The sequence below is a fragment of the Mauremys mutica genome, chromosome 1 (genome assembly GCF_020497125.1).
Source record: "Mauremys mutica isolate MM-2020 ecotype Southern chromosome 1, ASM2049712v1, whole genome shotgun sequence".
In the NCBI taxonomy this organism is placed as follows: Eukaryota; Metazoa; Chordata; order Testudines; family Geoemydidae; genus Mauremys; species Mauremys mutica.
This window is the reverse complement of record NC_059072.1, coordinates 204452656-204476365: the sequence shown is the minus strand read 5'-3', so window position 1 is coordinate 204476365 and position 23710 is coordinate 204452656. Positions and strand designations below refer to the sequence as shown.

At 41.1% G+C, this 23710-nt stretch overlaps 1 protein-coding gene and 1 long non-coding RNA gene across 2 annotated transcripts in view; one reads left to right on the top strand and one right to left on the bottom strand.

The window, feature by feature from the left end:
* The first annotated feature begins 475 nt into the window (after nucleotides 1-475).
* LOC123362155 lies at nucleotides 476-22720 on the top strand. The gene is made up of 3 exons (XR_006576356.1): nucleotides 476-600; nucleotides 3908-3976; nucleotides 19622-22720. It is a non-coding gene; the product is annotated as an uncharacterized LOC123362155 (long non-coding RNA).
* IGSF5 (immunoglobulin superfamily member 5) overlaps nucleotides 17600-23710 on the bottom strand; it is a 44311-nt gene continuing 38200 nt past the window's right edge. Inside the window, exon 10 of the mRNA XM_045002503.1 lies at nucleotides 17600-19774. Within this exon, the coding sequence (XP_044858438.1) occupies nucleotides 19679-19774 (96 nt within the window). The 3' untranslated portion in view covers nucleotides 17600-19678. The remainder of the gene's footprint in view (nucleotides 19775-23710) is intronic.

Genomic DNA, 23710 nt, shown 5'->3' with positions numbered 1-23710 from the left:
GAAGACAGAGGATGGTCAAGGAAGTTTCTAACCCCCATGGTTGTGGAGAAAAGCTTGAAAACATGACCTGGGTGCACCATAAAGGCTCAGACACCAGAAAGAAAATAAAAAGAACATGACATCTATTTATTTATTTATTTTTATTTTTAAATCTTCTGACTTTCTGAGGCCTGACTCATGATATGAATGCTTGGGACTGGAAAGCCTGGAAACTGCTATGCTTTTTTATTTTAGCCTCTCCAAAGTGTAGCCATTGAGAAATCAAGCTGCTTGAAAAGAAGCACAGACAGCATTTTTATAATCTGCACCAGTCAGTTTGAGATGAATTAGTCTGGGTCTGCTCAGGCTTCTAGAATTAGCTACTCCATAGCAGCCGTACTCAGAGGCCCATCACAGCCATAGCCACACTAGCATTACATCATCTCATTAGCATGGCCACTCCCATATTTGTAACATAATATCTCTCTTCACAAGGCGGAATGGTGGGGAAAGGGAGACCAGGGAGCCAGGAGAGGGTGGTCAACAGGAAAGTGGTATATTTACCAGCACAAAGGAAACAAGGCCTGAAATGATATAGTACCAGCAGAACTGCTCCTGTTGGTGAGTATGATTTTTATAATTACTGGTACTTTTTTTTTAAATGAGAAAGCAGAGCAGAAAATTAAAGCAACCCATCTGACTAATGGAAATTCCTGTTTTTTCACAACCACCTCACTAGCCACACAGGGGAAAAAAATTCTTTTGTTTTCTTCAAGCATTATGTTACAATGCTTTATAACAGCAATAATGCTGTCTAGTTTGGGTATTTCCTTTCATTTAATGATGATATTGTGGTTTAAGAGTCCATGACCTTACCTTAGACCCAGATTTCCCACAGCCTGTGCTAGAATATCCTCTCCCTGTGACCCATTAGTACCTTTTTAAAGATATTAAGAAAATAATACTTGTAACAGATTAATATAACCCACACACCTCCTGGGTGTGGTGTTCTGTCCCATCTAGTCACACTGAGACCACTTAGAGAGAGATTAATGAGTCTACTCTACAGCCTTAGCTAAGGGCCCATATGGCTTTTGGCTCATGTGGTAGAGGCTCATGCACTAAGCTCCAGAAACCCCAGATTTAAGCCCATCTGCTGACGACCGGGATCTGTCAGTGTTACAAGTGGTGGCTCATCCAGGATTTCAACTGGGAAGACTCTGAAGCTTGGGACGTGTTTCCTCAGCTAGGGGAAGTATGTAACCCACGCACTTCCTGGGTGTGGTGCTCTGTCCCATCTAAGGATACTGAGACCACTTAGAGAGAGATTAATGAATCTGCTCTAGAGCCTTAGCTAACAGCCATATGGCTTTTGGTTCATGCACTAAGCTCCAGAGGCCCCAGGTTCAATACCACCTGCCAACAACCGGGATCTGTCGGTGTTACATTAACACAAACCGTGAATTATATATGTGTATATGACAGAGACATAGTTCCCTATTTTGAATCATTGCAATGAAACCATCTACAGTATTTTGTATATTCTGGGAAGGGTTTTCCAAGGCACTAAGAGCTGGCCTATTTGTTCCCATTCAAGACAGTAGTAGTCCGAATGATCAAACACATAGATGAAAATAATTTGCTGGGGAAGAGTCAACATGGTTTTTGTAAAGAGAAATCATGCCTCACCAATCTACTAGAACAGGGGTTGGCAACCTCTGGCACGCGGCTCGCCAGGGTAAGCACCCTGGTGGGCCGGGCCAGTTTGTTTATCTGCCATGTTGGCAGGTTAGGCCAATCGTGGCTCCCCTGGTTCACCGTCCCAAGCCAATGGGGGTGGCGGAAAGCGGCGCAGGTGAGGAATGTGCTGGCTGCAGTTTCCCACCACCCCAAAAGGCTCTTAAGCAAAGTAAGCTGTCATGGGATACGAAGGAAGGTCCTCTAGTGATTGGTAACTGGTTAAAAGATAAGAAACAAAGGGTAGGAATCAATGGTCAGTTTTCAAAATAGAAAGAAGTAAATAGTGGTGTCCCCCAGGGGTCTGTACTGGGATCAGTCCTATTCAACATATTCATAAAAAAAAATAAACAAAAAACCCAGTCCTGAATGCAAGTTGATCTTTGAGGTAAAATTACCAAAAAACGCCAGCATCTTTAAAAATAAAAAATAAAAATAAATAAATAAAAAAGCCGTGCCACCCCCCCTCCCCTCAAAGAGAAGCCCAAAACTGATTAAATCAGCAAATAGCGTGGAACTATTTGGGGTAAACAGTGAGGTGGCAAAATTTGCAGATGATACAAAACTACTTGAGATAGTTAAGTCCAAAGCAGACTGCGAAGAATTACAAAGAGATCTCATAAAACTGGGTGGCCGGGCAACAAAATGGCAGATGAAATTCAATGTTGATAAATGCAAAGTAATGCACATTGGAAAACATAATCCCAAGTATACATATAAAATAATGGGGTCTAAATTAGCTGTTACCGCTCAAAAAAGCGATCTTGGAGTCATTATGGATAGTTCTCTGAAAACATCCACTCAATGTGCAGCGGCAATCAAAAAAGCGAACAAGATGTTGGGAATCATTAAGAGATAGAGAATAAGCCAGAAAATATCATGTCGTCTCTATATAAATCTCTGGTATGCCCAAATCTTGAATACTGTGTGCAGAAGTGGCCGCCCCATCTCAAAAAAGATATATTGGAATTGGAAAAGGTACAGAAAAGGGCAACAAAAAAGGGTATGGAATAGCTTCCATATGAGAAGAGATTAATAAAACTGGGACTTTTCAGCCTGGAAAAGAGATGAGTAAGGGGGGATATGATAGAGATCTATAAAATCATGACTGGTGTGGAGAAAATAAATAAGGAAGTGTTATTTACTCCTTCTCATACCACAAGGACTAGGGTCACCAAATGAAATTAATAGGCAGCAAATTTAAAACAAACAAAAGAAAGTATTTGTTCACACAATGCACAGTCAACCTGTGGAAATCTTTGCCAGAGGATGTTTTGAAGGCCAAGACTATAACAGAGTTCAAAAAAGAATTTGATAAATTCATGGAGGATAGGTCCATCAACGGCTATTTGTCAAGATGGGCAGGGATGGTGTCCCTAGCCTATGTTTGCCAGAGGCTGGGAGGGGCAGTAGGGAATTGATCACTTGGTAATTGCCTGTTCTGTTCATGTTCTCTGGGGTACCTGGCATTGGCCACTGTCGGAAGACACGATAGTGGGCTAGATGGATCTTTGTTCTGACCCAGTATGGCCATTCTTATGTTCTTAGTTTCCCACGGACTGTAATGGGAGCAGAGAATGCCAGCAGTAATTCCCTCTGAAAATCCCATCCCTTAAATCCAGAGTCATTGGATATGTAATTTGTACCATAAAGCCTTATGTGATATATGACACTGTGATCTGGTTGAACCAAAAATACAACATTCATAGAAATAATCATAAAAAGTCAGATAAATTTAGCTCGGAGTAAAGTAGAAACTCTCCTTTAGAACAAACTTTTCAGGTTAATGAAATATGGATCATGGTTGGTTAACAAATAGTTTTATTCTCAAATGTAAAACTAATTAACCCTGATTTGTATGTGTTTTTCTTTTTCAAGTAGTAAGTAAACTCATCTATTATAAATTACTAGGAAGAGTTCCTGAAGGTCAGAGGAATTTAATCCTAGCCTCTCTTAAATATTTAGCATACCGTCTCTTTGTATTTAAAATTTCAGAAGCTAAAACTTTAATGGTGTTATGAAATAGTACACAGATGATTTCACCTGATATACAGGATGGGTGTTGGATAACATACATTTGATTCATGTAAGGCCAGTAATTTGCTGGCTGATCTTTTAGAGCATATCACTATGAATAAAATAGGAATTGTTAATGAGCATTAATTTATCCCTTTTGTGTTGTGTTTTACAGGTGGATTGTTACATTGCCCCAAGAAATGGCTGCAGAATGGAGTCATGACTTCCGATTAGACCACAAAAGGTATCTTAGTACAGCCTTTCAAATTAGATTGCAGAGAGCATCACACCAATGATTCTTGTCTAGAGACAGGGTATATTGTATTTTATTAGTATTTACCCAATCTATGAATTTATAAAAGCATTGTCACATGGCATGCAATTAGAGATATGACCACACCTTTCTATTGACTTGAGGTGAGTGTATCCCCTTCCTCTATCCTTCATATGTTTGTGTTATTAAATTGCAAGCCTTCCAGCACAGGGATTTTCTCCTTTCTGTGTTTGCACATGGCCCAGCACAATAGGTTCAGGCCTTGGGTTGCTATCATAATATAAACAATTACTACTGCTAATAATTATACTAAAAGTAAGAAATTTCCCAAATCTCAACCCAAACTCACGTACTTTTCTGTCTGTAAAAGTTAAGGTAAATATATCTCCCTCTTTCACCCTGCATCAGAAACAGGCCTGCTATTTTTGCAGAAATCCATTGTAGCATCTAGCAGGTCTAGCAGACATTATTGAGCTGCCAACCTCTTATTAGTCTCAGGAATTCTGGAATTTACTCATGTTGAGGTTGGCCTACACGCATACACTCATGTATAGAATCAGACTGAGATAAGCCCAGCTAGCAGGCTATACCAACAGGGCACAGTCAACCTGATGATGTTCGTCCATCGTTGTCGATGAAGACCTCAACAACTCATTCGTTCGATGACCGGGCTCTGTGCATCCGAAGATGACTGATCAGTCCGATTCGGGTGTGGAACGTCCTGTCACACGTTGGGCAGACATGTGATGGCACTGTCAATGATGTGCGGGCAGCTCTGGACTTGCGCAGCTCACGCTTTCTTTCAGCCTCAGCAGTACGCCTCGCCTCAGAGGTATTACTGCCTGTGTGAATGAGGCTGTGCCATGCTGGACGGTTCAGTGCGAGGGTTTCCCATGTGGCGGTGTTGATCTCGAGGGACTTCAGAGAGGTCTTCAGCGTGTCCTTGAACCACTTCTTTTGTCCTCCATGGGAGCACTTTCCCTGGGTGAGTTCTCCGTAGAGGAGCTGTTTAGGAATGCGCTCGTCTGACATTCTCACGACATGTCCGGCCCATCTGGTCTGGGCTCTCATCAGCAGTGTGTGAACTGACGGCAGACTGGCTCTGGTAAGGACTTCAGTATCGGGCACTTTGTCCTGCCATCTGATTTTTAGAAGCTTTCGCAGACAGGAAATGTGGAAGTGATTGAGCCTTCATGCATGACTCCGATAGACAGTCCACATCTCGCAGGCGTACAGCAGAGTTGGAAGCCACCACTGCTCGGTAGATCTTCAGCTTCGTTGGTGGGCTGATCCCTCGACGTTCCCAGACGTTGGAGCGCAATCGGCCAAATACAGAGCTGGCTTTAGCAATTCTGCAGTTTACTTCATCATCGATTGACACTGCTCGGGAAAGGGTACTGCCCAGGTATGTGAAGTGGTCCACTGCCTGAAGTCTCTGTCCATTTACAGTGATGGACGGTTCTGAGTATGGAGCGTGGGGAGCTGGCTGGTGCATGACCTCAGTCTTCTTGATGTTAATGGTGAGACCGAAGTTGTTGCATGCAGATGAAAACTTGTCCATACTGGCTTGCATTTCTGGCTTTGTACTAGCATTCAGAGCACAATCATCGGCAAAGAGAAAGTCTCGAAGTACAGTTTCCTTCACCTTGGTGATGGCACGCAGTCGCCTCAGATTGAATAGTTTCCCGTCAGTTCTGTACTTCAGGCCTACTCCTTCAGTGCAGTGTTGAAAGGCATCAGTCAGAGTGGCAGAGAATATCATGCTGAACAAAGTGGGTGCTAAAACACACCCTTGCTTGACGCCGTTGGTGACTGGGAAGGCCTCAGATGTTTCACCGTCATCCAGGACACGAGCCATCATACCGTGATTAAATTGACGTACCATTAGTATGAATCTGTCTGGATGGCTGAATTTCGACATGATCCTCCACAGGCCCTGGCGACTGACAGAGTCAAACGCTTTCGTGAGGTCCACAAAAGTTGTGTAGAGTTCACGATTCTGTTCTTGACATTTCTCCTGTAGCTGACACGCAGCGAAGATCATGTCAATAGTCCCACGTCCCTTGCGGAAGCCGCACTGTGATTCTGGCAGTAAGCCCTGCTCCAGGGGAGTGATCAATTGGTTCAACAGAACCCGTGCAAGAACGTTCCCCGCTGTAGAGAGCAGCGAGATTCCACGGTGATTGTCACATACCTGGTGATTGCCCTTCCTCTTATAGAGGTGCACGATAGACACGTCTCTAAATTTCTGTGGAATTTCAGTGATGCGGCTGTTCTTCAGCTTCGACACGTTGATCCTTTTGAGAGCCTTACAGTCTTGTGGTCGTCTCTTTGGCATGATACGGAGCTTCATTTTGGATACTATGAGCCTGTGATCCGTCCAACAGTCAGCGCCGCACATAGCTTTTGCAATCCTGACATCTTGTCTGTCCCTTCTCCTGATGATGACATAGTCGATCAGATGCCAGTGCTTGGAAGGGTGATGCATCCACGAAGTCCTGTTACGGGTAGGGAGGCAGAAGACCGTATTGGTGATCAGAAGGTCATGTGCTGCAAAAGTTTTCAGCAGTAACAGGCCATTGCTGTTACACTTTCCCACTCCATTTTTTCCGATGACTCCTTCCCAGGCTGTGGCATCGCATCCGACTCTTGCGTTAAAATCGCCAAGCAGGATCAGCTTGTCTGTGCGGTGCACTGATGATAGCAGAGCATCTAGTTCTTCGTAGAATTTATCCTTCACATCCTCTGGGTTAAGCAACTCCAGCTACCTGAATAACATGTTGGAGTCGACATAGCTTAGGTCGACCTTTTGCAGTGACTACACCGCACTGGGTCAATGGGAGAAACTCTCCCATCAATTTACCTTATGCTCCTCGTTCCGATGGAGTACCGGAGTCAATGGGAGAGCCATCAGTGGTCTATTTAGCAGGTCTTCACAAGAACCCCTGCACTATATCGACCCTCTGTGGATTGATCGCCAAGCATCGATCCCTCAGTAAGTGGAGACAAGCCCCTGGTAGCCAGTGGGACCTCTGAGAGACATTGTGTCTCAACAAGTCACAATGTCTCTTAAGCTTTGAGGTGTGCAGGAGAAGTACAGCTGCTATACCACTCTTGGAGAGCGGGCAGCACTGCCTCTTCGTCTGGCAAGCTCTGCTGGCCAGTACAGATGAGGCAGGGCCCTGGCTGTGGGCACAAGTCCTGTGTAGTGTCCCCTGTACAGGTCCAGGTACAATCTGAACCGTATTGTACAGGAGTGGCTACTAACTACTATGGAATAGAGCAGTGCAAAAAATGTATGGTGAAGCTGAACTTACTTGAACTGAGCCTTGGTTTGGGGTTCTTCTGTACTTTGTGAACCTTATGGCTAGGAATTTCACACAATTAGGAGAATTTGCAGACATCTTCCCCTCAGCCAGCTTCCCTCCACTTTCTCACCCTATCAGCGGTCATCACCACCACCTCCCTGAAAGACCTGGGACACTTCTGGTGTCTCCTCATTCTTCTAGCTACCTCCTGGTGGCTCCATTTCTGAAATCTTTGGGAAGGGTGAGAATGGTCACCAGATTCCAAAAGACTTCTGAGGAGAAAAGGGCCAGGAAGGAGTCTGATCCTTGCTACACATAGACCTTGTCTACACTGGTGGTGGCGTGTAAGGTATATGCAGCTCCACGCTGCGGCAAAAAGCAAGCTGCATCCAAACGCCATTGTGTAGCTACATTCAGTAGTGAAAGGCTCAGGCGGGGGGATGCAGCAGGACACTACAGTACTAAAAATAGCCATGTAGACAGGGGAGGCACAGCTGCAGCATGTAAAGAGCCGGGTAGGATATATTCCCTAAGGTTCTGGCATGTCTTTACTTACCTAGGCAGTGCATCACCATCTACACTGCTATTTAAACATGTGCTGGGGTGGGTGTCGTGTATATACTCTACACACCACCATAAGTGTAGACATAGCCCTAATGGAAAATTAAACGTCTTACCTGGTACAGCCTGTTCTTCTCTAACTAGTAAGATTAACCTATAATCCATGAACTAAGAAGTATGGGGCTTCACTGCCTGGCATGTGGTTTCTGTTCATTCTTGAGAGTTCAAGACAATGAACCCATAATCAGTATAAGGACTGAGAATTAGATGATATTACACATACTTTCAGGCAATTGGGTGACACCCAGTATTACCTAGTTAGGTCAAATATTTAATTATGCTTTGAGTTCTACATTTGTTTTCAGTTTGATACTGATTTAACTATACCAAATTTGAATTCACTATAAAATATCAAAATACTATTACTAAGATATATATACACTCTATATGGACCATGATCAAATAAGGAAAGCTAATTATGAGCAGAGAACTTAAGTGCAGAACTTGGAAAAAAGCAACTTTTACACCCTAAAGCATATTTTGATTTGTTGTTCAGATTGTTAAAATAATGAGCAGGAATCTCATCTCAGCTACTCTGGAGTACATCTGGAGTTATTCTGTTGGACAAAGTGGGCTCAGTGGAGTTATTCTGGATTTAGAGAATCATAGAATCATAGAATCTCAGGGTTGGAAGGGACCTCAGGAGGTCATCTAGTCCAACCCCCTGCTCAAAGCAGGACCAAACCCAACTAAATCATCCTAGCCAGGGCTTTGTCAAGCCTGACCTTAAAAACCTCTAAGGAAGGAGATTCCACCACCTCCCTAGGTAACCCATTCCAGTTCTTCATCACCCTACTAGTGAAAAAGTTTTTCCTAATATCCAACCTAAACCTCCCCTTCTGCAACTTGAGACCATTACTCCTTGTTCTGTCATCTTCTACCACTGAGAACAGTCTAGATCCATCCTCTTTGGAACCCCCTTTCAGGTAGTTGAAAGCAGCTATCAAATCCCCCCTCATTCTTCTCTTCTGCAGACTAAACAATCCCAGTTCCCTCAGCCTCTCCTCATAAGTCATGTGCTCCAGCCCCCTAATCATTTTTGTTGCCCTCCGCTGGACTTTCTCCAATTTATCCACATCCTTCTTGTAGTGTGGGGCCCAAAACTGGACACAGTACTCCAAATGAGGCCTCACCAGTGCTGAGTAGAGGGGAATGATCACATCCCTCGATCTGCTGGAAATGCCCCTACTTATACAACCCAAAATGCCATTAGCCTTCTTGGCAACAAGGGCACACTGTTGACTCATATTCAGCTTTTCGTCCACCGTAACCCCTAAGTCCTTTTCTGCAGCACTGCTGCCCAGCCATTTGGTCCCTAGTCTGTAGCAGTGCATGGGATTCTTCCGTCCTAAGTGCAGGACTCTGCACTTGTCCTTGTTGAACCTCATCATATTTCTTTTGGCGCAATCCTCTAATTTGTCTAGGTCCCTCTGTATCCTATCCCTACCCTCCAGCGTATCAACCACTCCTCCCAGTTTAGTGTCATCTGCAAACTTGCTAAGGGTGCAGTCCATACCATCCTCCAGATCGTTAATGAAGATATTGAATAAAACCGGCCCCAGCACCGACCCTTGGGGCACTCCACTTGATACCGGCTGCCAACTAGACATGGAACCATTGATCACTACCCGTTGAGCCCGACCATCTAGCCAGTTTTCTATCCACCTTACCGTCCATTCATCCAGCCCATACTTCTTTAACTTGCTGGCAAGAATACTGTAGGAGACTGTATCAAAAGCTTTGCTAAAGTCCAGAAATAGCACATCCACTGCTTTCCCCTCATCCACAGAGCCGGTTATCTCATCATAGAAGGCAATTAGATTAGTCAGGCATGACTTGCCCTTGGTGAATCCATGCTGACTGTTCCTGATCACTTTCCCCTCCTTTAAGTGGTTCAGAATTGATTCCTTGAGGACCTGTTCCATGATTTTTCCAGGGACTGAGGTGAGACTGACTGGCCTGTAGTTTCCTGGATCTTCCTTCTTCCCTTTTTTAAAGATGGGCACTACATTAGCCTTTTTCCAGTCATCCGGGACCTCCCCCGATCGCCATGATTTTTCAAAGATAATGGCCAATGGCTCTGCAATCTCATCGGCCAACTCCTTTAGCACCCTCGGATGCAGTGCATCCGGCCCCATGGACTTGTGCTCATCCAGCTTTTCTAAATAGACCCGAACTACTTCTTTCCCCACAGAGAGCTGGTCACCTCCTCCCCATACCGTGCTGCAGAGTGCAGCTGTCTGGGAGCTGACCTTGTCTGTGAAGACAGAGGCAAAAAAAGCATTGAGTACACTAGCTTTCTCCACATCCTCTGTCACTAGGTTCGCTCCCTCATTCAGCAAGGGGCTCACACTTTCTTTGACTTTCTTCTTGTTGCTAACATACCTGAAGAAACCCTTCTTGTTACTCCTAACATCTCCGGCTAGCTGCAACTCCAAGTGTGATTTGGCCTTCCTAATTTCACTCCTGCATGCCTGAGCAATACTTTTATACTCCTCCCTGGTTATTTGTCCAATCTTCCACTTCTTATAAGCTGTTTTTTTGTGTTTAAGATGAGCAAGGATTTCACTGTTGAGCCAAGCTGGTTGCCTGCCATATTTACTTTTCTTCCTACACATCGGGATGGTTTGTTCCTGCAACCTCAATAAGGTTTCTTTAAAAGAGAAGCAAAACAAAGATGAGAATTTACCCCAAAACTGCTACTGTCATTTTATTCTGTGAAGTCATATGCATTTATCTCCCCCCAAAACTGTGGCACTATTTCTGTGCATTTCCAAAAGCTTTGTCAGAATGTTTTTCTTATTTTTGACTAATATTACAGAAACTGATGTGCAGGTACAACCAGAATCTACCCCATCCCCCTAATAAATCTATTCTATTATATTTTAAAAATATATATGACTGATCAGAGTACAAAGTAACCATTGTGTCCTTTTGAGTTTTTTATTATAAATTACCTTGGCAGTAATGCGCGCTCAGAAGCATACCTGACTGTGGGGAAAAGTCATTCCACTAGCACTGAAATGCCAGTTCTAACCCTGGGGAAGGAGTCATTAGCTGAAGTAATGAAACTGAAAGAATGATAATAGATTTATTACTTAAATTGTTGATTATGCCAATTGACCTTTCAGTCAGATCTTTAAACCATCATAAAGTTCGCTTGCTCCTTGACAGGAAAAAAAAATCATATCCCAGTGCTAGCAATTATCTGAGAACTGTGTTTGCAAAGCAGAAAACAGAGCGAGAGGAGCAAGCTGAGTTCAATGAACTATTACCTCTGAGCTCTGCAGCTCCAGCTGACTCTCTACTCTGGACTGCAGCTTATGCTGCCATATATGCATAGAAGGGGAAAATACAGCAACTGCACTTTAGGACCTTTCATATAAATTGCTATAATTATAGCCACTTTAGCCATTGCTTTGGATCATCACGGGCAGTAACCCACCAGCGTGTGAGAAGAGTGCTGCAGAGCAAGAGAACTATGCGGATGGAAGTTTCAGTGTATTACCTTTCAGATGCAGTTAGTCTAGCTACGTTATAATAACCGTTCGTTGTGTAAAACAAGAGTGGAAGAATATGTTTGGTGTCTGTTAAGCAATTCTTATCCAGTTGTAAAATTAACAAACACAAGCAGGTGCATATCTCAGTAATGTAACATTGGTAATTGTAGCTCCTGGGATCTTCTTACAGTTTCTGTTCTAGAGCACCCCTAACGACCTCAGAATGCATCTGCTGTTAATTCTATCTTCCCCCACCCCATGGAAAGGGATTAACTGATGAATTTAAGGAGACTAAGGTTTATTAATTATGAAGTTGCTGAGTCTAGTGGTATAAGAGGGTGGAAAAAAACTGAGTTTGGTGGACAACTTATCAATATCCATTAGAAGTTCTTCATTAATTATTTCTGATTGAGTTCATTGTGATAAATTAACAGCCTCTGCAATGCAGGGCAAAACTTGTCAGCAGTCTGGTCAATGAGGGTCAAGTGATATAGATTTCATTACTTATGCTTATTATTTCTGTAGCTCCACATTGCTGTGTGCAGCACTTTGCAGCCCAGTAGGAAGACCAGACGCCTGCTCTGAGTGCTTATACTCTGACAGATAACATAATGAGAAGTGACAATAGACCAAGGATGGAGGGAAAGAGGAGAAGCATCAGCAAACAAGGGATAAGGGAACACTGCTCTAGAAAGGGGCATTTTTTACAATGATCCACATGTTTATGGATGCATAATTCAGAGAAAGGCTCAAGGAGCCTGCTCAGCAGAAGGGTATAATTGCAGTTCCTGTCCTACCTGGAGCACAGAGACTGCTTCCTGCAAGCAGCCCTCGGAAGCACACTATAGTAAGATGGGAACTAGTGGGGCCATGATTCTATGATGACCAGAGTCCCGATAAAATTGGGACTGTCCCGATTTTTAGGCGTTTGTCCCGCATCCCGATCGATGTTTGGTCGGGACGCAATTTGTCCCAATATTTCACACTCCTGGGTTTTTTTGTTTTGTTCCACTGGTGGGACTCTGTTTCCCCCCTCCGCCCCCCGCCAGTCTGCCGCCAGGACTCCAAGACTCCTTTTTTTTTTTTCCCCTCTGCCGTCGGGACTCCAGGACTCCGTACTTTTTTTTTTTTTGCTCTGCCAGCGGGACTCTGCTTTTTCTTCTTTATTTCTTTCCTTTTTTTTTTTTTTCTCTCTATCTCTCTGCCGGTGGGACTCCGTTTTTTTTTCTTTCTTTCTTTTTTTTCCTGTCTTTGCCGGCGGGACTCCAGGACTCTGTTTTTTTGTTTTTTCTCTCTGCTAGTGGGACTCCGGGACTCCAGGCTTTTTGCTGTGCCAGCAGGACGTTGCTTTTTTTTTCTCCACTGGCAGGACTGCCCCCCCCGCCCCCCGCATGTGTCCCAATATTTTCTTCATCCCATCTGGTCACCCTACATGATTCTTCTACCCCTTATGTATTGACCCAAAAGAGCTGACCCAGTGCAGTAGAGGAGGCTTGTTGCAACCCAGAAGAGTATAGTATCAGGCCTGTGCTATCACTGTGTTCTGGAGAGCTTTAGGAATTCTTGAGGCAGAATTGCACTAAGGTTATGCGGCTCCACACCTCATCAGTTTGGGGCTGTGCTTAAAAAGCATGAAAACGCCTAAATTAATTCAATTTCCATATGCTGATAGGAGCTCTTTGTTCCCCCGTAGGGGAAACTTAAAAAGATGTATCCAGATAATTAGTTTATGGGATTTCCAAAAAGCAAGCTTTAAACCTGTTACAAAAACTGACCTTTTAATTATCTTCCTTAGGGCTTGAAAAATCTATGCACCCATTCACCAGTTGCTGTTTTATGAAGCAAATGCCAGTTATACGAGTCTAGTAGTTACTGAGAAAGAGCGGGATCCAAAGTCCACTGAAGTAAATTGAAAGAAATTAATTGATGTCAATGAGCTTTGAAACAAGCCCAAAATCTGGGTTCATGTTCATGAAAAAAAAAATCATTCTGTGGAATCTCCCCAACCCTCTGCTGAATCTACCATGTCTGAATTAAATGCAATGAAATTTTGTATTTCAGTTACTTCTTTCTTCCTCCATCCCCTCCTTTCATAACCTCCACTTCCTGTGGTATTGTTGTGAGTAATAAATGTAAATAATCTTTATATGTTTGAAAGCATTAAAAAATGTCAATCCTGGATGCAGTCTATTTTGGCCCAATCTTATAACAGCTGTAAATTCAACCAGCTTATATCTATTTAAATTATTTTTCAGTATGATCAGTTTTACTCAGTGTGGTAGATTTTCAAAGGTACAAATGGCTCTTATGTATGTGCCTTTGAAAATCTGCCTGTTTTGACTAGATCTATATCAGCCTTTGAGCTATATCCTGCTGCTCTTACTCACTCTAAACTTCCACTGAAGCCAAAGGAACAAAAGGAGCAGAATCTGGCCCTTTGCTATGTCCTGAAATGAGTATGAGATTATACATTCTTCTCACATTAAGTTTACATAATGCAACATGGAGCATTATACACTTTTAAGGCTTCTAAGGCAAAATGTATTCAGTGAACTCTGTGTTATGTTTAAATTACTGAGGTTGCTCAGTACATTATGTTCAGGTGTTATTTTTCCTATGGCTTTCACTCAAACATTTGTTGCCTTGGCAACTAAGTGCTATGGTAAAGCACTATCTCACCCTTTCAACTCTCCTACAATTCAACTGTAGCCTCAATACCCTGAAGCTCTTCATCAGATGCAACTTTTACAAAGACAAGGTATATATTAAAAAAAGACTTTCACTAGCTGAATTCTGTTTGATAACCAAGTACCATACACCCCATTTCATAAATGTTTGAGACTAAGTATATCTGAAAGCTGTATGCTATCTTATTAGGGGGGAAATAAATATTTAGTCAATAAGGTGAATTCCTTTTGTGGGCAATGCTGAGAGTTTGCATCAGTTACTTCTACCCAACCCACTCAAATGTGAGATGCTTTCTTGTTGTAAAGAGAAACCGGTGCAAGAAGTCAAGGCTATTTTTAAATAGCTATGACTAGGTGGGTTCAGGTAGCTTATTCCTAATACCCTGTGAAATACAAAACTGAAGGAGACAACCTTAAGAAACCTTACTCTGCAATGAAATACTGTATGTCCATGAAATATTTCTTTCCAGGCCTATATGTAAAGAATTTAAATCAGAATACTTAATAATGGAACATGGAGTGGTTTTACCAAGTTGGCAACCCTAGCCAATGTCCTTGAGAATTTTCATTTTACCAGTTAATACTTTTAAAAGATATTCTTGGCATTAATGAACCTTACACTAATGCTATATAAAAACCTACCGTAGCTGCATGATTGAACTACAGTTTCTGACAGCAAAGCAAACAGATGCAGTCTGTCAGCACATACATTTTGTGGTTGCACTGCACAGTTCTGAAAAAAGTCCATTTTTTTTAGTTTGTGACATTTACAATACCATATAAACATCATGTTATGTAGGCATAATTCATATTGCTGTATCCTGCCGTCTACTACAGAATGAAAAGAAAACTACAGAATCTGCTTCTGGGGATGGCTGTGTTTTTAGAGCTGGAACTCAGTGAAATAAATGACAAGATTCCTTTGTATCACTCATGTGCTACAAATGGAGAGGCTCTTGTAACTCTGTTGCTGCAGGAGCACTTGGCAGGCATGGGCTGATTCTTGTTCTCTTCTCCCTGTAGACCTTAGTGCATGTTGAAGTAGTGAGGGGAGTGATTGGAGTACGCTGTGCTCAGTCCCCTCCTAACAAATGGTCCACAGGGCTCCCATAGTCAGCTGCTGCAGTTTAGAACAGGGCCTCAGGCTGAGTTAACCCACACCTGTGATAAGAGCCAGGCAAAGAATGAGGGAGCCATAATTGGCTCCCTAACAGCACCTCCTCTCTGATGTGCCCAGAAGAAACAACACAACAGACCATTTGGTCCTATATAGATTAATAGATTCTATGGTCAGAAGGGACCCTTGCAATCATCTAGTCTGACCTCCTGTGAGGTCAGGCCCAGGCCACAGAACTTCCCCAAAAAAGCATGTACCATACATCAAGTAAAAACTTGAACTTCCTTGAATGAAAGGCACCATATAATTGTGAAAATATTCTTAATCTTATATCTTGTAGTAGAACAATAGAATCCGCATGTTCTTCACTATTGTGCATAGCAGTGCACTTTTTGATTACTACGTTAGATTATAGATTAGTAGGAGAAAAGGTAAAAATACAGTTTGAAAGTCCTTACATTATGATATAAAAAACATTTATACTTCAGCCATTCCCTGCTATCTCACACTGTAGATCACAGCAGTAGTGTTTTTAAAAAACTGTAAATGAATTAAAAGCATTTTTAAACAATAGTACTAGAGATGACCTTCTCCTTCCCTTTATCCCATCATCTGGAGCCGAGTCATCCTGCAAATATCCACAATCTTTGTCTGTCTGAGGCAGCACTAAGGTCCACCTGCTTACCATCTTCTTTGATGCAATCTATCCATCACTTCCTCAACTTTTCTCTGAGTCTCTTTCCTACCACCCTTTCCTGCCATGCTAGCTTCACCAGGTCGTCTTCATCCTTTGTGTGTGTTCAAACTAGTGAAGTCGCGCTTCCTGGATTTTGTCAGCCACATCATGGACTTTGACTTTCATTTTGTAATCTCTTCCTTTGTGTAACTCTCTTTATTGAGTGAAGACATCGCATCTGTAGGTGTTGCAGCTGCTGTCTCTTTATTCTCCATGTTTCTGCACCATACAGCATTGCGAGCCACACCATTGTTCTATATCGTTGGAATTTCAGTCTCAGTAGCACATGCTTCTCATACACAACACCTGAGATATTATTCCACAGTCTTCCAACTCCCCAGCCTGGACTGTATCTCACGCTCAAGGTCTCTGTCTTCTGTAACCCAGGCACCAAGGTACTTGAACTGATCAGTCTGGTTTAATCGTACTCCATTAATCTCTATATCCAATTTCCCTGTGGCACCTCTACTGACTCACATGACCTCAATCTAAGTCATGTTCATTTTCATCCCATGGCTGTTTAGATGGTCATACCACTGATTTATTATTTCCTCTAGGTCTTCTTTTGAGGATACCCTTACTGCTATGTCATCTGCATATAGCAGCTTCTCACTTTGTTTCCATTGGGATCTTCCTTCTGACTTGGTCTATCAATATGATAAACAGTAGTGGACTGAGGGCCAACCCCTGATGCAGTCCGACTTTTACTTCAAAGGGGCTTGTTATTCCAAAACATGTTGGGATCGCTGTTTTAGGTGATCTATACACGGCATTCACCATAGTTATTAAATACTCACACATTCCATATTTCCTCAGCACTGGTGTGAGCCTCCTTCTGTCAGCTTTATCATATGCCTTTTCTAGGTCTATAAATGCTCACAAACTTTTATCCTATTGGTACTCTAACCATTTCTCTATCACTTGCCCAATTACAAATGTGGCATCAGTGGTTCCTTGTCCTTTCCTAAAGCTGAACTGTTCTTGTTCAAGAAGGGGGTTCCGCCATTCTCCTAATCCTAGAATCCAAGATGTATTCCAGTATCTTCATCACATGAGATAGTTACTTTATACCTCAATAGTTTCTGCATTCAAGGATGTCTTCTTTCTTATGTATTGGGACCAAGACAGACTTGACCTAGAGTTGACCAAAAAATGTAATTTCCATCCTGCATGAAATCTGGAAATTTGGTTTTGTCCCAGACTGGAGTGAAAAGTCAAAATCTTGGAATTTTGAACAAAATGAAAACATTCCAAAAATATTTTATTTCAACCTCAAAATGTTTCTTTTTAGCTTTTAAGTTACAGAATAATATAATATTCAAAATGATAAAGATTAAACATTTTGACCTTATTGAAATGAAACATTTTGATAATTGCCCATTGAAACTGTCTACCATGCTGCTATTTTCGCATGAAACATTTCAGTTTTGTCATATCAACATTTTCTAGTGGAGAACCTGAACTGATCTAATGTCATAATTTCTGTTCCATGGGAACTTCTGACATTTCAAAATTTCCTATCACTGGAACAAAAAATCAAAATTTCCCATGAACTGAAAATTCTGAACATTTTTGTTTCAGAAATATCAAAGTGACCATATCAAAGTGCCTTTTGAGTGTTTTATATATATATATTATATTAAGGTAATATAAAAGTCTAAACAATACAGTTGAAATGAGGTTCTTCTACCTTATCAAAACAAAATGTCTGATAATTTTTCATCAAATCAGCATTTTCTGTTCTGTTAGAATTTTTTCAACCAGCTCTAAATGTTAAATAAAATTTCTTCTCAGTACAATTTTCATATTTGTACCACAATACAGTGATGCAGGAGAGCTTGTTATTCATTCACTTGTACTGTAAGCCTTACCAAAGCTATATTTTTCTATTCTGTGATACAGTTTAGTTTGAATATTGGTGTAACTTTAGGCCTGATCATGGAATTAAATGGGAATTCCACCTAGCAGAACTCTCATAGATTTGGGCCCTACATTTTGTTGCAAATGGATTTTATCTTTAGATTTGTTACAGATTTGCTTTAGCCTACGCTAATATTAAGGGATATCAGATATATTAATACTAATACCAATACAATATTGATTTTTCTCAATTCATTGTTAATACAAAGGAAGGAGACATAGACTCTTAGATATAAATTATTTATGTTATCTCTGTATAATGTCAATGTTTTGGGTCCCATTGAGGTCAATGAGAGTTCATTTGAAAAATCTCATCCTAAATAGACAAGACAGAAAAAAGGTGGGGGAGTATTCCAGAATTTGAAATATCTTTGTAGACAACTGGATGTGTCAAAATATGAATTGGCCTCAGCATTTGATCTGACTAACTGTAAAATGATACTAATAATGCAGAATCTGGATTCAATAGTCACAATTTAATTAAATTGAAAATGCTCAGAGTGCAAAACAAAATTTTCCCACAATTCAGGATCTGGATTTATTCTCTTTGTTGCATAGAATATCATTGTAGAGATAATCACTTCTTTCCAACATTCAAAAGTATTGATCCTTATGAAATATCAATATATAAATTACAGGATAACTTAGAAAGTTATGAGTATATGCCAGCTAGAGCAGGATAGAAAATGGGTTTTTTCCATGGAAAATTGTAACTTTTTGGTGAAAAATCATAAACTGAAATTTTTCAGCTGAAAATTGAAAAAGTTTCATCCCATAATTTTTGGCTGAAAACGAAAACTTTGTCCTTGGTAATGCCACTTTAGTGCCTCATGTGAGTTGTAGTTCAGGTGCATCATGCCCCCATTTTCCTCTATAGGCCAAGCTCCCTGGTCAGACTACATCTCCCATGATGCACCACAGTCTCCCATCTTGATGAGCCACTGTGATGCATCATGAGACAATCTGGCCAGAGTAAGCCAAGAGAGATGTCTGGCTAGAGAACTCATCTTATAGAGAAGAACAGGGAAATGACACATCCAAACTTCAGCTCTCATGAGGCATTGCTACATGAATTCTGAATCAACATTTTTCAGCTGACATATTGTTTTCCAGTCAAAAACTGATAAATTTTTTGCTTTTATGTGTTTACTTTTTTTGACAAACAGTTGAAGTTTTCTTTAGAAAATGGACACTTTTTGCAAAAAAAATTTTTTGATTGAAAATCCTCAACCAGCCCTATTGGAAATCTTGGCTCATATTAGGAAATAAGAAATGGAAATGTTTGTTGATGATGGAGCTTGGGATGATCAGAAAGTATAAATTAAGTAATATAAAAGCAACATTATACTACCCAGCAATAGATTTTGCTGTTCCGGACTAATAAATCTCCAGTTTATATAATCTCTGATCTTTTAGTTTGGATCTGGGTGAGCAAACCTTTGTGCCCACGTGGAGCCTTACTGACTTCCATGGGACTCCACTGCATGGCCCCTTGCCATTGGGAAGTCCCCTGGGAGTCAGTGGAGCTCTGCAAGGTGCACCTGCCTGAATCCTATTACAGGATCAGGTCCATCATTTGTATACAGAATTTTGTTGAAAATGTGTATGTTAAAGTCAAGATTGTTAGTTCTTCTTGGTAGGAATTGTTCATTATATGAAAAATAGATACATCTATGGTCCTGTTTTCAAATATAAGTGAAATTATGGTGATCTTTATGTGTTGCAGGAAGTCATCCAAAGGTGTAAATTTCAGCGATACAGGAACCTCAAAGGGCAGTAACTCCTATACAAGTGTCATGTTTCTGATTTTCCTTGGGTTGACTGGATAATCAGTAGGTCTTCGAGGTGATACTCTGTTCTGATGCACCTTATAAGGTACCTGTGGATAATTAACAAACAATTATGTATTAGATTATATCCGAATGAAATCCATGCAGTGTCCCACTCCAAACCCAAGTATAAAGTAAAACAGCATCGGGAAGAAAGAATACACTTATGTATGTTTCACATGTGACACACTGATTGTAGGACTGACAATTCTGGCATTTGTTAATTAATCATTTGCAGTCTGAGAGCTGCTAGTACACCCTTGTAATCTGTACCCCTTTCAGCAAAAAATGATTGAAATACCTCTTCTCTTATCTTTTTTACTGAAGCTATTCAACAAGCTGAAATAAAAGTAGGACTTCTGGCATTGTTCTCTTAATACTAAAATTAAAAATATTAAACATGCCAACCAAAGGGAAGCAATATTTTAGAAGTAGATCACCTGACTTTGCAGTGTTGATTTAGGGTGGGATTTTCAAAAGGCATTGGCCTACCTCTGCTCCCATCGTAGGCAATGGGAATTTTACAATTGATCACAGTGGGGCCAGAGTTAGGTCTGTGCTGAGCGCTTTTGGAAATCCTCCCCTAGAAGATTTGTGGTTAGTATAACAGACTTCCATTCTTAATTACGTATGAGTCTGTGCAAATATCATATGAAAGAGAAAAGACGAGGTAGAATAAGACTCAAAATCCTCAGCTACTGCAACCAAGACATATGTACTTCAGATTGTTAAACCTCAAAAAAATACAGAGGTTTAAGAAAATAGTTACGTATTAAGGAGCTCCAAAGACAAGAAATTACTGCAAAATTATAATTGTGCAACTTCACAAATGTAGTTTCACAATTGTAAACTATCAGGGAATTATAGCCAATGACCCAGGTCCTCGACTATGGCTGAGGAGCATACAGTGCAAATCAGGACAGGTGGAACAAAAAAAAGTTGGCTTTGGGCTCCCCAAACCCTGGACAATCTGTGTGCCAGTATAGTCCCCGGTTGACTAGCAATGATTGACTCATAATAGGTCTGACCATAAGTCCACTGAAGTCAATGGGAGTCTCTCCATTCACTTCAGTGGGGCTTTGGATCATACCCAAGATGAGGAAACTGGATCTCAGCTACTGAATAGTCTTCCTGTGGTTTGCTTGAGTCTAAAGTGTAAGTGCATGAAATCTATGTTCTTTTGGTATTCTGCCTGTATTTAACATCTTAAATAATGCATCTGGTACATATGAATTATTTAATAGGTCATAGAAGGAAATGTTAGATAACAAATGTGGACAATATTGCTCCAGTATATAGCTTTGGATTTAATGGCTCCCAGCACCTCAAAGAAAACCACAGGATAAATATAATTATTCCAGGAACATGTCATAAGTTTCAAACATGAGTCTGTTTCTTTTTTCTTCTGCATCACTGAAACATACATTAGTTGCCAAATTTACCCACGTTTATTAACTATTTATTTCAATGGAGAGTGAGTAGTGCTTTCAGAAGTGACTAGGTGGCCCATCTCTGCTCCAGAGACCCTTTCAGGGACCTTTTTGCTGGTCCCTGCTGATCTTAGCCTCTTGCAATTTAGCAACAGTCTGAGGACTTTGTCTATCTCCCTCAGCAGAGTCATTGCTCACTTGTAATTTCCAGAGCACAGAGGATCTTTCCTTTGGTCTGTGGTACCTATGAGAAGAATAGCTGATAGCAATTGTTCAGGTTATGGCCAAACAATATTGGGCATTTCTTGATACTTCAGTTATAGGTATGGTCATTATGTCAGACCATCTGAGACAAGTCACGTAAATAAAAGTGCAGGATCGCTATCTGCAGAAAAATTTACAGATTTATAAAAGAAATGGTGCAGATATAGCTGAAAAAATTGGAAGGCAAATGTTATGTTTGCAGAACGCAGCCACCTGCTTCTCAGATATTCTGGGCTGCCCATCTAATATAAATCATATTGAAAAGATTAAACTTATAGTGGGGAGGTTCAGTTTGTTTGTTTGTTGCACGTAATAACCATGAAGTCTCAAATAGAGACAGAACAGAATTGCATAGTTCAAAACTGGCTCTGAACTTTCCCAACATATGGAATTTCTTAAAAGCTGATGTTTAGCAAAGTGTAGACCCGTGACATTTCCGTAGTTTTGTTGCACCAAAATATTTCAATGTGTTTGACTTTATTAAAAAAGTCAATTGCACAAAACATTACTGTAGTATTATTGTAAGATATAGGGTTTGGGACCATTATTAGTGTAAGGGAAAATTGAGTAGGCCCAAACTTTGACCAAGATAACTTTGATTAAAATAACTGTGTACAAGGGGCAGGAGAGAGAGAATGAAAAATGCCAGTCTTGCGAAATGTAACTGTAATCGCTAGAAGCCTTAACCGCAAAAGTACAACCTGATAATAAACAGGAAAGCTTGTTGCTTTTGTATTCCTAATAAGGAGCTGTTTTTCTGTTTAAAAGGATATTATGAATGAAAAGTGTGTTTGACTAAATATGGTTTTAAGCTATATAAGCTTCTGTGTTCCTTTGTTAAACAGACCAGCTAGGCTGGCTGTGTCTCCCTGCATGCTTGTAATAAAAGAGCCTCAGGCTGTTCTGATCCAAACACAATGTGTGGTAATTTTTCCACATCATTAGACAATGCCATAGTAGAGTCAGTTTTTGCTGGTGGTGGTGGCTGTTTTATTAAGGGTGAACTGACAGAGGCAGTCTTGAATAATGTTATGGCCAGATTGCCCTGGTACTAGGGCTCGTAGATAGGGAAGGGGAAGGGGAGTCTTCTATTGCCTTGGAAATCCCATCCAAAGGTATGGACAATTGCAGTTCCTCCCTCTCCACCCAGAAAAGGCTGGGGCAGTATGTGCACTCCCACTGCAGGCACTATAGAAAGGGATTATGCCCCTAAAAGCACAATGGGCCTGCTTCACTATTGCCCTGCATCTTGTGTATACATTTACACCAGTTCCAAGTGAATGAAAAGTGCGTGTAAAAGGCTATCACCCTGCTCTGGCTGAGTTTTACACCCACACTGCACTGGTGTAAATGCCTACACACAGTGCAGTGAATTAGGCCCAGTGTCTGCGAGATCCCCCTGCAGCCACGCAGCTCTACTCAGTCTGTGGCTGTACTATCTAGCCCCTAGCAATTTAGCATTCCCTAATGAAGATTTAAAAAGATCAGATGCATTATACGGTTTCATACATGAAATTCAGATACTTAGGTGGTGCACAATAGTAACTTCTTGATTTCAATCATTGTGTTATGGATGCCATGCCCTCAGCTTGGTTTGATTCAAAGCTTTTTCTTCTTTGGAATAATTCAGCACATATGTGTTTCCAGTCTTCACAGGTTCCCTCTCGGACCTCATGAAGATTAATGGTTTCATTGTCAATTATGTCTAACAGGAGAAGAAGTAGCAACAGTGAGGCTTGACTCGTTTATTGAAGTATCTGATGCTGTATTATCAATGTTCTTAGATGGTCACAATGATCCCCTCTGCCAAATATGAAGCAAAATGGTAGCATTCCTTCTTCATAGCTTTAAATCTCTCTGTAGTCATAGCATGACATTCTTTATCCATTGACGATTGTCAGTAAAAAGCTTAAAACCACACATGCTGATTTATCAACTGCCCTCAAGGTTATTGAAAGCATAAAGCCTTTCTTATCACATTGGCTTGGTTGGGAGGAACTGGATACCAGATCAATCTTTCTGTCTGTTACAGCTCTTCAGCCACACAAAAGGAAGTAGTAGTCCATGGATGAAGCTAAGGATAAAACTGGTGCATGCACCAGCTCACTTCAGGGTTGAATTCTTTAACTGTGTTTCTTTAATCAGTGAAAGAAAGATTTCAGCTAGTACAAGCACAGTGTAGTCATTTTAATTCCTGTATGACATCAAGTAGATGAATGATGTGCACACATCTGCTATTATGAAACAGAGGTTTGAACTTCAAATTGGTTTGACAGATGGCAGCTCCTCAGA